The following is a 16,186-nucleotide window of genomic DNA, read 5'->3' on the forward strand; positions in this document are numbered from 1 at the left end:
AAATGTTAGTTTGTGAATGTGGAATTTGGCCAAAAGTAGAAAAATGCAATAACGTCTTTGTCACTTTATTAAAGCAACTAAATGTAATATTTATATTTTAAAAAGTATAAAAAGGATTAATATATATAAGACCAAAAACAATGGGAGAAAGTAATTCACAGAAAGTTCTGTAAGAAGAGTTTCACCGGATAGAATCTATGGATACACTTCACACACCTCATTAATTATGTTGTTTTCAAGTTCCCATGTCCCGGGACATCTCCGGTGACGTCATCGCGGGGGCGGGGCCTCCGCAGCGCCGCACAGTGAGAGCTGAGCAGTGAAAGTTTGGAGAGAAGAAGAAGAAGAAGCAGCAGCAGCTGACTGCAGGAGCTCAGCCTCAGGAGGGACAAGGAAAGTAAGTTCAACCAGATCCTGCAAACATGCGAGAGTTACCTGCAGAGTTTCACTTTCCAAACTAAAGCCAAGAGTCTGCCTGCCTGTCTGTCTGCCTGCCTGTCTGCCTGTCTGCCTGCCTGTCTGTCTGTCTGTCTGCCTGCCTGTCTGTCTGCCTGCCTGTCTGTCTGTCTGCCTGCCTGCCTGCCTGCCTGCCTGCCTGTTTGTCTGTCTGCCTGCCTGCCTGCCTGTCTGTCTGTCTGTTTGTCTGTCTGCCTGCCTGCCTGTCTGTCTGCCTGTTTGTCTGTCTGTCTGTCTGTCTGTCTGTCTGCCTGCCTGCCTGCCTGTCTGTCTGCCTGTTTGTCTGTCTGTCTGTCTGCCTGCCTGCCTGCCTGTCTGTCTGTCTGTCTGCCTGCCTGCCTGCCTGTCTGTCTGTCAGGAGGTCCTGCCATATTTGTGCAGGGCTGCATTGTGTTGAGTGGCTTTAAAGTTTCTCAAATCTGTTGTTGTAGATCAAATATGAGCTGGAATGATAGAAACTTTTCACTGTGTACCTCGTGCATTATATGTATATATATTTATTAACTTCTGTGTATATATATATATGTATATACATATATATATATATATATATATATATATATAGGAGATTAACTGACAGCAATTTTGGTAATAATTCTTAAGCAAACACAGCAACATTTGTTGTATTTTCCAGGAGGATTTTCTGTTTTTCTCAGTTTAGAATCACAACTTGAAGATATTTGTGTTTGCAGTTGTTGGTCAGAGGATATTTGAAGATGTTATCTTCACCTCTGGATCCTGTAATGAGCTTTTAATGAACTAAAGACCGATAGATTAATCTGAAAAGATGATGATGAATATAATCAAGTCTTTTAGTGTATCTACACACCTACGATACAACACTCTGAATCAGGCTTCATTCTTCTTGTTCTGGTTCTAAATGATTTTAAACGGACTCTGTGCTGTAGAGAAAATGTCAGCGTCCAAACCTTTCTCGGTGCTTTTCAATCCCAGCTTCTGTCTGACTGTACTCGCAGCTCCTCCTTCAGAAAAGGGCACGAGGAGGAGAGCGCTTGACATTCTTCTAAACTCTTATCACCCGAAGCATCGTCCCCTGCAGCAGGAGGGGGAGCGTGTCGACAGAAGGCCTGTTGACCTTCCTTACTGCGCCTTGACATGAAGAGTTCTCCGAGCTTCTTTCAGGGTGTCTGCTTCAGGGAGCCTTTGACATACAGTGTCTTGCTTCAGCAGCCAGAACCTCAGGATGTGTAGCGGCTCAGCTTCGTCCAAACCTCGACCTCTCTTAATGTTAGGAATCATGAAAGGGACCGCTTGTTTTATGAAATGTGTTGCATTCAGAAATGAGCTCACATGGAAACAGGCCAGTTGTATAAGCGCTGCGGAGCGTGTGTGATGACAGCAGAGGCGGAGTTCTGGTTCTGTAACGGGTGTGCTGTTTCTAGCTTGTGTAACTGCCACGTTAGCCTGCTGCTGAAGGATCATCTCCTGCCAGATGTCTTCACACAAAAGCTCAACATTTCCATCTTCTAACAGGAAACACTTCATGGTGCTGGAAACACAGCTGTTGGTGTGCGGATGATTTCAGATGTTTTAGAGTGGACTGTGGATTGTGATTTATTCTTTGTCTATGAAGGTAGAAGCTGTGAGGCTGAGCCTGACGTCACCCTGCAGCTCTGCTTTCAGGCTCCCCCCTCTACTTCCCTCAGAACTACCTTCCCCCGATCATCTCTTGTTTCAAAATAATATTATATATATATATATATAACAATAATACCCCAAGCCACAGCCAGTTATGGTTATTTTTCAGACGCTGTTTTAAAGACCTATAAGGAGGGGGCGGGGGGGGTCCTCTGCAGATACATAATACCTTTAACATTAACAGGACAACCTGCAATTCTTTGAAGTGACATCTCAGAAATGATAAAGTCATATGTTTAGCAGATGATGTAATATATTATATATAATATATAATATATATTATTATATATATATATATATATATAAATGATATATATTATTATATATATATATTATATATATATATATATCATTATATATATATATATATAATAATATATATTATATATAATATATAATATATTATTATATATATATAATATATATATATATATAAATGATATATATTATATATATATATACAAATATAATATACTATATATATAATATATTATATAATGTATATATTATTATATATAATAATTTACTTCAAAGCTGCATTAACAGACTTTTTCACCAGTGAACACAACATGGACATATCATCACTTTATGAAGTTAGCAAATAACTAGATGTTGCGCAGCCAGCAGTGCAGCATTAGCATTTATTTGGCATTCTTTAAGTCTCACCAGCTCTCCTGGTCCAACTGTCCGGTGCTGCCGGCAGGAAACATGCTGCAGGAAGTGATGATGAGGAGGGCGGAGAGACGGGACCATGTGTGGCTCTGAAACCAAAACATTGACCCCTTTCACATTACAGTCATTTAAACTGTTGGTAACATGAGAATATTGATTACTGCTGCTGTTCAAAGGGATCAACTTACAGACGCTCTTTCATGATATGAGCGACTCGTAAGAGACAGATTTGAAAAAAGTCAAAACCAAACAGCAGAAGCAGAGAAAATGTAATTCATGGTGTATTTCTGTGAGACGCTCCTAAACTCCTCGTCCACAGTTTGTAACACTTCCTGTCACACGTTTCTGCCGCTGAGGACGTTATTAGTGGTTCTCAGTCTGTAGCATCTGAACATTAACGAGAGCTTTTCCCTTTTCATCAGTCCCAACCAAAATGCTGCCCCCCCAGTGTCTTCTGTTGGTGCTATTGGAGCTGACTCTCGCTCAGTACGAACACCTCGGCTACCCACCGGGCTACCCCGACCCAGAGCAGGAGCAGTACAGCGCCCCCCAGCTGACACCGGACACGCCCAGGATTCAGCTCCGGTTGTCGGGCGATAAGAGGAAACACAACGAGGGCCGCGTGGAAGTTTACTACAACAGCGAATGGGGCACCGTCTGCGACGACGACTTCACTATCCACGCCGCTCAGGTGGTGTGCAGGGAGCTGGGGTACCTGGAGGCCATCTCATGGTCCCCGTCCTCGAAGTACGGGAAAGGAGAAGGTAGGTAAAGTTAAGAATGTTACGCCATTAAAGGCGGCACAATGATATCGACACGTCATCGTATCGATGCGTTCTGCGTTCAACTCTGGGTACGTGTCTACGGGATCTGTAACTACCACGCTTCACATTCTTTGTCTATGAAAGCAGCCGTGCAATGCATGCTGGTAGCTCCACGGTGCGATTCCAGAGAGTTGTTGCGTTGCCCGTTCCTCATTTCCATAAAGTTGAAGTCTAGACTTCTTTATGCAGATCAGACTCTGCGCCTCAGGAAACGCCTTAAAAATGAGCCGTGAATGACTCATCAGCTGCACGACTTATTTATTGCCTCAAATGTTTTCAGAAACACGTTCCGTTGAACTATTTCCATCATATACAGAAAGCTCTCGAGTGAAAGCGTTCGTCCAATTAAGAACCTACTGCCAGAGACACGTCCATCAGGCGTCCAACGCATCAGACTCAGCCGGGCAGGAGGTGGAGAGCGCCGCCCACAATCCTCCCGCCTGCTCTCCACCTTGGTCTCATGCTCTGGTGAATATCGGCAGTCGGACAAAATAAGTTGGAAGCCATCGAAATTTGAGATATTGGCAAGAATCCTATATCGTGCATCCCTAACGCTAAAGTTTTTATCTGTACTGGAACAAATATCATCACATAACACCATGTTCTTCAAGATGAATCTGTTTTTCCTTTGTTTCCTCTCCTAAAGGAAATATGAATCTCTCTTTTGTCTCCTCAGGACCCATCTGGTTCGACAATCTGCACTGCACTGGCAAAGAAAAGACGCTGGCGCTGTGTCCTTCCAACGGGATCGGTGTTTCAGACTGCAAACACAGTGAAGACGCGGGCGTGGTGTGCAGCGACAAGAGAATCCCCGGCTTTAAATTCATCAACACTCTGCCCAACCATGTCGAGGTAAACGGAAATCTTAATCCACGAAGGTTCTGTCGGCGTTTTGTTAACGCGAGCTGTTAACCCCGAGTGACACGGTTATGGTTCCTTTTCCCACATTGAATCTCATCATACAACTTTATTTGTTGGAGGATTGTTCTCAACATTTTATATCTTCTGTGACGCAGATTAAAACTATAACAGGACGGATAAATTCAGAAAAAAGCAGCACAGGCTGAGATATCCTGACTTTTAGTCAGGATAGGTGTGCTTCAAGTTCCAACTCCACTGGTTCCTACATTTCCCATGATGCAACTTAAGAGACTTTTCTTTAGAGCCTGGTAAATGTCCAACTTTGTAACAAAGTCCAAGACTCCAAGCTCGCCCACGAAACCCTGACGATCAGACTCCTGAAGCCTTAAATAAGAACTCTTTCCTGGGGTTTGGCTGGAAGCAGCTCTCGTCAATAACCCCGAGTGAGTTCTAATAACAGTCCTTTCTAAAGAGCCTGCAGTGAAAGTGAGTGTGTGTGTGTGTGTGTGTGTGTGTGTGTGTGTGTGTGTGTGTGTGTGTGTGTGTGTGTGTGTGTGTGTGTCAGCGGAGGTTAAACTGGTAATTGTTGGGTGTTGCACTCATAACTGTCACAGTCGTCTGGCTGGAGCATCGGCCAATAAGCTTCGACCTAATTGCCACCAAGAGCAGAACTTATCTTTCTGCTCAGTGCTCGAGAATCCACATTCCAATGTTGTGAGCAAACCCCCCCCCCCCCCCGCTGCTTCTTTGCAGACCTAAAAACTAATATAACATTTTTCATGATGCCCTGAAAACATTTTGGTGGCCAGTTTTCAGGATTCAGGAGTTGTTCTGCTTAACTTGAAGTGAAAAGCTGTTAAGAGTTTGTTAAAGCTATAATTTATATTTTCATAATAACAAGTCATCACACGTGGAAACAGTGTGAAAGTCACATGACTCACCTTTATAGTGAGTTCTGTCCGTCCCACAACTTTACTGTTTCGGTTCAACCTCAGAGCTCTCGGCTATTTTCAGGATAAAAGCTCTAAATACCCACAATGCAACTCTATCGACAGAAGGTCAGAGATTGGGGTGTGTTGTGCGAGTAGCCTGGAGCTCGTAGTCTCAAGCGGGGACGAAGAGCTTCTTTCTGACTCCACAACCGCAGACACCTTGTGATTGACAGTTTGTGTTTCACTTCATCAAAGTTAACTGTAACATTTTGGTGGCCTGAAAAGGTCTCGCGTGTCCTCAGCTCCACCGTCTGAAGTCACTTCAGGTTAAAAAAGCAAAGAGGGCGACGGCCAAAACGCAGAACTTCCAAACCGAAGTCTGAAGTTCACTTCTTATATACTGTCTAGGATTTCACTCCCTCCCTCTGGAGGAGTTATACAACTTCTTCCCACATGGTACATTAGTCCTCCCGAACCTGCAAATGATGTGTAACGTCCCCTGAACAGCTGCATTGTGGGAGCAGATGCATCTCGCTCACTTCCTGCGCAGAGACTGATGGTAAAGATCAGGATTCTCCAGCTGGACGTCTGGAGGCGAGCGGGAGAGTCGCTGAAAAATCCGACTCAGCTTTTCCATTCTCTAAAAGAAGTCTCGTGGGCTCTGAGCTGCGCTGCCGCGCCTGGACTTATCATCTGGAAGTGGTAATCTGGTGACTCACACACACACTTTCTGGTGTGTAATGGCAGCCATGACGACATGTTGCGGGGGTTTTGCGGTGCGGGATGATTAGGGCTCTCAGAGCTGAGCAGCCTGTGTGGAGGCAGCGCTGCCTTCTCAGGTGATGCTAACCTCAGCACTACGGTCCACCACAGAGGGTGAGCTCAGAGGGAGGTGAAACATGAACCCTTGCACGCACGTGTTGCTGACCTTTCACATGTGCGTTCAGACTCCTCTCTGTAAACGCTTTGTCCTCTCACATTGTTGAAATTGTGAGTGCTGCCAGTGTATTTACAGACTTGTAAACTTGCAGAAAATAAACATCTCGTTCCACGAATCTGTTCTTTTGTGGTCGGCGGAGTTCAGGCGTTTGCATGGACTTCAGCGACGGTATATTTAGCATGGTGTGCACACGGTGACCAACACAGACTGACACCCAGTGTTCAGCTCGTCTGCTTGTTTATGTACTCCTGTGATGCTTTGAGGAAGTCTGCTGCCTCGCCTCAACATCTCAGTGGATGCAGGAATGGCTACAGAGAATCACTGAGGTCTGACCTGTGATCATGAGCATTACATTCCAGTTCAAACCAAATTCAACATGAAGAAATTCCAGGGTTTATGAAATGTGATGTTTGGCAGCGCCCGTCTCCACGCTGCTGCAACAGGCCTCGTTTATCCAAATGATATGAACAGGGAAGCAGTTCATTTATTTACTCAGAAGTACAACAAACAGCAGTTAGAGCTGCCGCTGAAGGAGGAATATTCTTCGTCAGTGGGCTTTATGGGGAAATGTCACCTGACGTGGAGACCGGCTCCACAGCGCAGCTTTCTACAAACGTCTGTCAGCGGGAGGACAAGCTGCAGGATGTAATTAGAGCTGAGGATCGTAATCGCTGAAGCCATTTCTGGTGCAAACGTCCTCAATTATAAGTCATCAAAAGCTTTTGAAAGAAAGAGGATATTTCACTGGGGAAAACTTTCATAATCCTGTTTTGTGTAAACAGTGTCCTGTTATTGTCTCGCTGACATAATGATCACTGTTTTAAACACTGAATATCTTCAGGTTGTCACGTGTTGGATGGAACAAATGTAGTGACATCACACTGGGCTGCACGTAACGAGTATCTTTGAATGAATCTGCAGATTATGTTCTTTATTAAGGGTTTGGTCTATAGAATGTCAGACAGATATTCACTTTATTATTAAAATTAAAAAAAAGCAGCAAATCTGACAAAACTGACATTTTATAATCAGATGTATTAATCCAGATCATGATTAGCAGATGAATAGTTGTCTGCAGACGAGCTCTCAGAGTCTGCATTGGAGCTGCAGCTGCTTCATTTATTGCATTTCCTTCTGTGTTATTTCTGTACTTCTCAGGGTCAGTGCATCAATATTACAGAACGTGCACAAAGACCAGTTTCATTATAATATCTTATCTGAAAGGTTGATAGAAATGTATATCTACACTTTCCAAACCTCTCCTCTTCCCCCCCCCCCCTCTCTCTCCCTCTCGTCAGTAGACAAGTCGACATGAAGAGTTTACGGCTCTCACTTTCCTCTCTTTAGTCATTCTTTCCCTGTGAGCCCTGAAGGTCAAGTCTTCCACTTTCCTTCCTGTAAATCTCCAGCCGCGTGGCGGCAGCGCGTCATAAAGTGTGTGTCGGCACGTTTGCTCTGTGATCGTGGGGTTAATACATTGGCTGCCCTTTGTGTCACAATCTGAAAATGTTTTTTAACTGTTTGATTATTCTCCACATAGCTGTGAGATGTTTCTGCAGTTATGTAAAAGCTTTCTCTCCGAGGCATCATGTTCCCAGAGTGCTTTAGAGACACGTTAGCGTGAAGGCTCGCTCGCTGTCACACATCAACGATCTTTTTAAATGTTAAAGACAAACGTGCATCAATGTCAAAGGAAGTTTGTCTTTGATTGTTCCGACTGTTTGAATGTTTTCCGTGTCACATGTTCTCGTCTGCGTTGTGGAAGAGGAACGTAATGTTGTGGTTGGCTCTTCTCCTCAGCTGTCCTTTATTCTGTCACAAAGTGAAACATAAAGCACATGTGGACACAGGAAGTACTCCTGTAATCCCACCAGTGTGTTCAGTTGAACTCATACTTAAAATGAAGCCTTGGAAATTACAACTCAAGGTTTCCAGCTTTTCTTTTGAGCTTTCAACCGTGCCACATGATCTTCATCAGTGAACGTGGGTCTATTATGTGATCTCAGTACTTTTAGGACTTCTTCTCAGAGTTTATTTTTGGTTTTGGAGATCGTACTTTGAAAGAAACTATTCCAACTCAAGGTCCACTCACTAGCTTTCTGTGGATCACATGGTCATCATGAAGACCAGACAAACCAGAGAACTGAGCAAACATGAAGATCATGTGATGGATTGTTTTTCATGTTCCTCAGACCTTAATGTTTGGTGAATTGTTGGATGGCTTGTTATTTACATTTGTGCAAACGTTGCATCACATTTTAATTTGTTCAATACTTTGCTTTATAACTAAATACCTGCAAAACTGCTAATTAGCAAATGCTGACGTGCTAACAAGCTGAACCTGTCAGTGTGACCACGTTAGCTTGCTGATGGTAGCATTTATTGCAAAGCCCCGTTGCGGTCAAGTACATCCTGTACAAGATGACGTTCCCATGCAGCTAAACTGTGTAAACTATGTTTCGAGGGAAGTCGCAGTTTCAAACACGTGTTAAATTGGAACAAAACTAAAAACGCAACAAAACTACTTAGTTACGTTTAGTAGAAGATTATGGTTTAGCTTAAAATTAGCACTTAAGTTACGTTATTTAAGTAACAGACGTAAATTAAAAAACCTGAATGTCTTGGTTTCACACAGGACATGAACAGTTTGGGAGAAGGAGAAGAACACAACGGCAGTAAATGGATTGGGTTGGTACATCTGTCTAAACTGCTGTTGTGTATTTAGTAGATTTGTCACCCTTTAAACTTTGTCAGCTCTAACAATGATTGACTTTTCAGACAGACAACAATGCTTAGAACTATTACTTTGAAATGCACAATGAGACTGAAATCCCTCCCAAGAGTGTTCTTAATGTCCCTTCAGCTTTAATGCCATATGAAAGAAGCTCATCTTCATTCAATCACCGTCCTCGTAATTTACACTCCCGTTCCGAGTTTGTCACGACTTTGTGAAACATCTGCTTTCAGTTTGTTAACAAAAGTTCTTTTAATGGAGGAACTGCTCACTGCGACATACTCTGCATTCTGTAAACACGGTGTCTGAACACTCAGTATACTCAGCTGCTGGAAGAATCAGCTCTACAAAGACATGTTTTCATTGCTTTAAGTCCAGGTAGGGACAGACATCCCTGGAAATGGCTGCAGTTCATTAGAAATGATAGAAAGAGACGAACAACTGAACTCCATGCTGCATGTGAACAGTCTCTTGGTGTTCTGCTGTGGACATGAGGTGATTTCTCCTTGTTGAAGACTTCTATTGGAAACATATGTTCCAAAGTTTCCTGTTTGTTTTGCCAAATGCTATCTTTACTCCACTGTGGACTGTGGAGGAGCTGCGGACTGTGTAACTAAACTACGACATATTCTGGGTTCACCCTTCTTCTCGTATTCACAGATGACTGGAACAGAAACTATGGAGGGGGTTTGTGTTTTCTGTTTTAGACGTTGAGCTGTGGTTTGTAGCTTGTTAGCAGTGAGAATGAAATTAATAGGACTTTTGATTGTTGGGGGGTCTTTGGTCATCCACCTCACGCAGTGTTCAGAGAGGGGGAACCTGCCCTTCAGTGTTTCCATTGTGAACCTTTCAACAGTCTGAGACAGTGGAAAAGGGTTTTTATGATCAGGTTATTAAAGAGAGGAAGCATACACAGTGGTTCAAAGAATATTCTTGCAACTAAACCGTTTGTTGTCCGTTTATCTGAAGCAATACGATTCTTTCCATTTTCTTGATTCATCTAGTATTCATTTGATTTGACTAATTCCAAATACTGAAGCTATAAAGAATGTGGGTCTCTATCTATCTATAGTCCCATTCTGCTAGGAAGGCGTTACTTGAAGGCCAGTATGTGCCACTATGTGCCGAACCAAAGTATCAACAATGTGACAAAGAGCCACGTCGCCTTCAAGCAGCCTTTGCTGTTCCTCTGGCAGTGCGACAGTAAATGTCAGATTGAAGTAGCTAGCCTGGGAATATCTTTTCATTTTGCTAGAAGTGGCGCCAAGACTCCGACTCCTCTCCAGCATCAAAAAGTTCAGTTAGTTTGACTCTGAGCTGTCAGATCCACGTTGTCTGTTGCATTCTGCTTTACCAACGACGAAGAGTCCATATCAGACTGCGCTAGCTAACGCTAACGTTACTAGTTTAGGCTACGTCAGAAGTCACATAAACACACATTTTCTTCCTGAAATTTAAATGATTAACAACCTTGAAAGATCGTCATAAAACATCCAAAAAAGTTCTGAAAATTCCTGTCAAAAGCATTTTAGAATATCCTTCTTGCTGTGTTTAGCAATAACGTATTGAAAATAGTTGTGTTTCCCATGAATGGATACTAGACACTTGGATAATGCTGCTCAGGGACAAAAACAAATGTAGAAGTTTTATAACCTTTTTTCTGTCTTTCGTTCGTCTGTTTGCACTGATATGATTTCATTTCCGGCTGCTCTTCTCCCCCGTATTATAACTTTTAGCACGTAGAGAGCCTAAGGGGTTGAGTACTATATACAATCTATATTGTTTTGGGGTAAACTCCAGTAAGTGCTTGTTGCAACCATAAGTCATGGCAGCATGTTTTGGGTATAAACTGGTCTCTGGAAGCGGAGACTAACTGAGAGTTCAGTGAATGTCTTCAGCTGCCATCTTCTGATCTCTGCTGTGTAGTTATTTAGTATTCAGATCATGTCGTTCTCTTCTTTAAAGCGACACTTTTCTGTTTTTAACAGTAGATTTAGTTGCTGGGTTTAATGTTGCTGTTGTCTCTCAGCGCTGCAGTTCCCCTCAGCTCTGTGGAGTGTTTTTAGACAATTTGGCCCAATTACTACACAGAACATTAGAGACAAACACAGAGAATTATCATTCATCTCTGCAGTTCCCCTCAAATCCATGGAGTGTTTTAGCATTTGTCAACATTACTGTGTTGGTTTTACAGCCACAGTTACTGTTTGGGTTCAACCTCACCGCTCTCGTTGGCGTCATTTCAGCCACAACAGGAAGCTGTGTTGTAATGACGCCAGCTAACTAGCAGCTAAAGAGCCAGATGTTTTCCTCAGAAGTTGTTGGAGGAGACCAAAACAGAACTAAAAGGAGGAATATGGATTAGATTCATCAGGTGGACAAAAACATGACTCCAAATGACTGTTAATGCTGCTCCATGTCTGCTAGATGTGTCTACTTTCATTGCATCGGAGTTGGGCGTGCACGATGTTCCTTTCTCATACACGGGTCACTTGATATTGCAAGTGTGGGCTATCCCCAAAACATTGCAGCCTCTTGAGCCATGCACAATTAAAAACACCATCTTAATAGAATGATGATGAATACCAGCGGCAACTGTCAACTGTTTTATGTCTTGCTCAGTGCCAGTAAAACCTTTTCCTGCTGCCAGCAGATTAGGCTTTGCCCCACTTGCCCCCAAATGACCCGTTGTCTGGTATTTCCAAATCAAGGAATTAAGGCTTGAAGCAATAAAGGAGCATTTGAAATTGAAAAATATGTATTACAACCTCGAGGTAGCCTCCGGGAGTTGCAACAGCTTGAGGCCCCTTCACCTCACTAATCGTTTTTCCATATGTGCTACTTTTTTTCCTGGACAGGCAAAGGAAAGGCCCCCTTCCCCGGAGTGTGCCGAAACAAGACACACATGTTGAAAATCTCTTTCCTTTCTGCAGTCAAATGGCAGTTTTTGTCCATGTGAGGGACAGGGGGACAGGGGGGGGGGGGGGGGTTGACAGGGGGGCAACCAAGGAACAAGTTAGGTCTCGAAATAACTAGAAAAAGAGCAGTTTTTTGTAAGTTATCTTGTCTGCAGAGATACAGGTTTGGCATGGATGCTGTTTGTCTCACCAAGCTTTATATTTTCACACCAGCATGCCCATAGCAATCTGTGTCCCCGCTGTCCTGTCTGGTTGAATGTTTAGTCAGTCTGGATTTCTTTGCCAACTCAACTCACAATGTCTGCCACCGAGTTACTGTATATCCAGTACCATCCACCACCACCACATTATCATTATCATGTCCCATGATTTCAGCCTTTCTACAGTTTTATCCTCTGCAGTCCAGACCTCGTTGCCTCTGACCAGAATGATTAATGTGGTTATCTTTGGGAGAAAATAGCAGAGGGTAGAAAGACTGATGGTTTGTACCTTTCGCTCTGGTGGCCGCTGCCCTTCCCTGGAGGCAAATGCCAATTTAGGAAACCCTACTTTGTCATTATTTGATGTGTAGGTTCTTCTTGGCTGTATATGAGAGAAGTACCGGCCCATCTGTTGAGCAAAGCAACGCTTCCCCCCCAGCACGACTGAGCTCCCTCCCCTCCGCCTGCACTGTCACGTAGCACAAGAATGTGGGTTTGGTCTATTGGAGAGGAAAATGTTTATTTAATCCCTGCAAATAGTCTGAGAGGAAACGCTCTGAGCTGATTTGTGACGGCCTCACAGCCCGCGAGCTAACAGACCACTCACTTTCTGAGATTCTCTTTTCTATGCTTACATTGAAAAATCAATCGCTCTTGATTCGATCAAAACAAACAATGCCCTTTGAGATTAAACATCTTCAGATTTACAGTATAACTCCTACAGCCATTAACTTTAGTAGGAGCGCAGGCAACATGGTGTACAACAGATACCAATGATCGAAAGGCACGAGCATATGGCATACGTGTCATTACTGGCCCTTGAAAATGGAAAGAAAGTGCAGAAAGGGTAGTTTTGGGGCCCCGGACAGTCCCCCAAAGTATATATATATGGATGTTTCAAAATTGCCTGCTAAAAGTACAGTATTTGATTGATTGGTGTGCCAAATATCAGGGGCTCCAACATAAACAGAATCCAAGATATGGCAGGTAAAACAAGCCAACGTTGCATTTCGTTGTCATTTTGAGATGCCAACATGGCGATATGGACTCAATCGTAGGACCTTGAAAAATGGTGTGAAAAGGGGTCTTTAGTATGTCGCCATATTGTGTGTAAAGTTACAAGTCCCCTAAAAATAACTGAGCTGAAAGATGCTAAAAAGCCCGATAGAAGTGAGAAGTGCAGAGTTGGGCCCTAATCATTCAGTTTGATGCGTTGTTTGTAGTAAATGAAGTATTTCACCTGTGTGTGTCACCTGGGGTTACTGCAACAGAAAGGGAAATGCCTCCGACTGCATGTGAACCCACAAGGCTGTTTTTGTGCGTTTTCCTTTCCTGACTGAGACTGACTCACATTTTTGCTTTGAAAGCCATAAAAACGGTGACAGGGCAGCCGGTTCTGGTGTTAAGCATTTATAAGGTGAATCGCTGTAAAAATGTTTGAGCACTCTGGAGGAGATTTACAAGCGACGCACTCGGAGCTGAGCTGGTCCAGCCTCTTTGATTTCATGTTACGTGACAGGAAATTATGTTTATGGATGTATGTACATCACTTCAGATCGCTGAGGCCTGTCTGCAGAAAAGGAAACACTGGACCCTCAAATGAACACAGTTGTAGCTGTTTGGAAATGAATTACACATAAACACATGCTTTCAATGACAAATGACATCCAGGGAGATAAACAGGACTGATTCTGAAATCTGTGATTAAAGATTCCTGTCAGATGTGCACATTTCTCAACTTTCTGTCCACAGAACCTCGATATTCAAGTGGAGGACGTGCGCATACGAGCCATCCTGTCCTCGTACCGTAAGCGGATCCCTGTGACGGAGGGCTACGTGGAGGTGAAGGACGGCGGTAAATGGAAGCAGATCTGTAACACGGAGTGGACCCAGCTCAACGCCAGAATCATCTGCGGGATGTTCGGCTTCCCCGGGGAGAGGAAGTACAACGCCAGAGTCTACAAGTGAGTATCATACTGAGTTCAGGGTTCACAGTATTTTCAGGTCTGTAGCAGGTCTTGAATCTTTGAAGCATTCATAACGTTGGACTCATCATATCTAATCAGTCTAAAGTATGTGCTCAGTGTCAGATACAGAGGAGGCTACACTAATATTATCAGTATTATACTGTTAGTACAATTAGATTCCAGTTTCAGACTCTGGGATCCAAACATTTCCAATAACTGTTGGGCGTTCAAAGTCCAAAAGTCGACATTTATTGAAGATGGATTTCGCAACATGTTCTGCTTCAGTAGAGATTTGTTGTGGCTGCACGCACTGATTATACTCGTTAAATCACTTTCTTCATATTGAAGATTTTGTTCCAGAGTTTTTAAAGGTTTTTCGAGCTCTGATGTAAAACAGCTCGAGGATTCAGCAGCAGCGCGGCTCACACAGTGAAGGCTGTGCGTCAGCGACTGTGTGGTTGGATATTCGCTCTCTGGGGAGGTCACAGATGGTTCTCTCTATTTCTTTAGCACACCCTCAGCTTGGTAATAACACGTGAGCCAGTCCCTGACAGGGATGTAAGAACTAGTTAAGTGTGTCTATAGAGAAATACTTCTTATTATCACTGGAGCTTTTTTCCTTTGCTTTACTTCATAGTTATGAAGTATGTATTTACTTGTAGTAAAACCGTACAAGTATAGTCTGGAGCTGGACTCACTAAAACATAGACTGTAGACGGTGTCAGTTTATTTACTGCACCATCTTGAAGTATATTCACTCGGCTTTTAGCTCCGTTTTGTTCTCCACCACCAAGAAAGTCCGTCTCTGTAGCTGCTAAACGTTCACCAGCTGCTCACTGTGTCAGGGCTACAGCAGATCTCTCTGCTTTAAACACTTTGAACCACATGAAACCCAAACAATGAGCTGAAGGATGTTAAGCAGCAACATGTTGCTCTGATCCATATAAAGATATAGATCCGTGCAGCTTTCAGAAGATGCACTTTGTACACATATCAATTTCGGGTCGGAGGTCCGGGACTCTGCGGCCGCTGCCTGCTTTGCATGTTGGGTGTTCCCGCCTTGGTTGGCGGTCTGTCCTGTAAGGACTTCCTGTCAGTTCACTGAACCTCAACTCTTTCCCAACATTTGGAACTTATTTGACTGTGTGGTCAAATCTGACACTCGAAACATAAAACAAGTCTTTTATAGTCAGTTGTGTGTTGTTTTATTATTTTATCAGCATCTGTTCTGCCATCAGGACGCTAACTACATCTTATATAATATATATTATGCATAACTCCTGCTTTCATTTAAAGCAAAGTAAACAACTGAAGCCTTAAAAATACGGAGTCTTTAGACCTTCTCGCAGTGCAACGATGTAATTAATGTGTAAAAAATAATAAATATAGTCCCCTCTGCCACCAAAGGTTGGTGTTAAAGGCTCAAAATACATGAGAGTAACCCAGAATCACTTGTGGACCAAATGCTTGATCTCAGCTTCTCACACAATGAAACCTGAAGCCTTTCTATCCAACATCAGTGCATTCCACAAAGCTGCTGTAATGTGTGAGCGACTGCTGAGGAGGGATCTTAATCTGCTTACACGAGGAAGCTCGCAGCCACAGGTTAATCACGACCTTCCATAAAACATCCAGCACTTAACTTAACCTTGAATTTACTGTGTGAAGTTTCCTCTGCGTGAGGTAATGGCAGCAGAGCGCCACGGCTCCCCAACTTTCCATCTACGTGTCTGTGAGCCGCAGCCACAGAGCGTGTGTTGTGTAACGCTGGTGACACAGCTGCTGTGGTTTCTGTACTAATGCTGCCGTGTAGTTTATCCACAGTCACTTTGAGGAAGCCGGATTGAAATTATAATCTAAATATGGAAGTGAAGAGTTTGTGTTTCCCTGTGATGTTGTGCTCAGCTGACGTGACAAGGACGGAGATGAAATTGATTTCAAGCCCCTCGTGTGTCTCACTGTAACACAGCAGACAGGCCAACCCCAGAGCGGGAACATAATACATCACTACTGAATTAGGGTT

General features: G+C 43.3%; 1 protein-coding gene across 2 annotated transcripts in view; it reads left to right on the top strand.

Moving 5' to 3' along the window:
• The first annotated feature begins 226 nt into the window (after positions 1-226).
• The window catches only part of loxl2b (lysyl oxidase-like 2b), a 32,289-nt gene continuing 16,329 nt past the window's right edge, over positions 227-16,186 (top strand). For both annotated transcript variants that reach the window (XR_003832788.1, XM_029439588.1), the window contains exons 1-4: positions 227-397; positions 3,210-3,551; positions 4,288-4,463; positions 13,949-14,160. Coding sequence is in view for 1 of the 2 variants with exons in the window: in XM_029439588.1 (XP_029295448.1) it covers positions 3,221-3,551; positions 4,288-4,463; positions 13,949-14,160 (719 nt within the window). In the remaining variant the exon portion in view is untranslated. The remainder of the gene's footprint in view (positions 398-3,209; positions 3,552-4,287; positions 4,464-13,948; positions 14,161-16,186) is intronic.

The sequence above is a fragment of the Cottoperca gobio genome, chromosome 9, assembly GCF_900634415.1.
Source record: "Cottoperca gobio chromosome 9, fCotGob3.1, whole genome shotgun sequence".
Classification (NCBI taxonomy): Eukaryota; Metazoa; Chordata; class Actinopteri; order Perciformes; family Bovichtidae; genus Cottoperca; species Cottoperca gobio.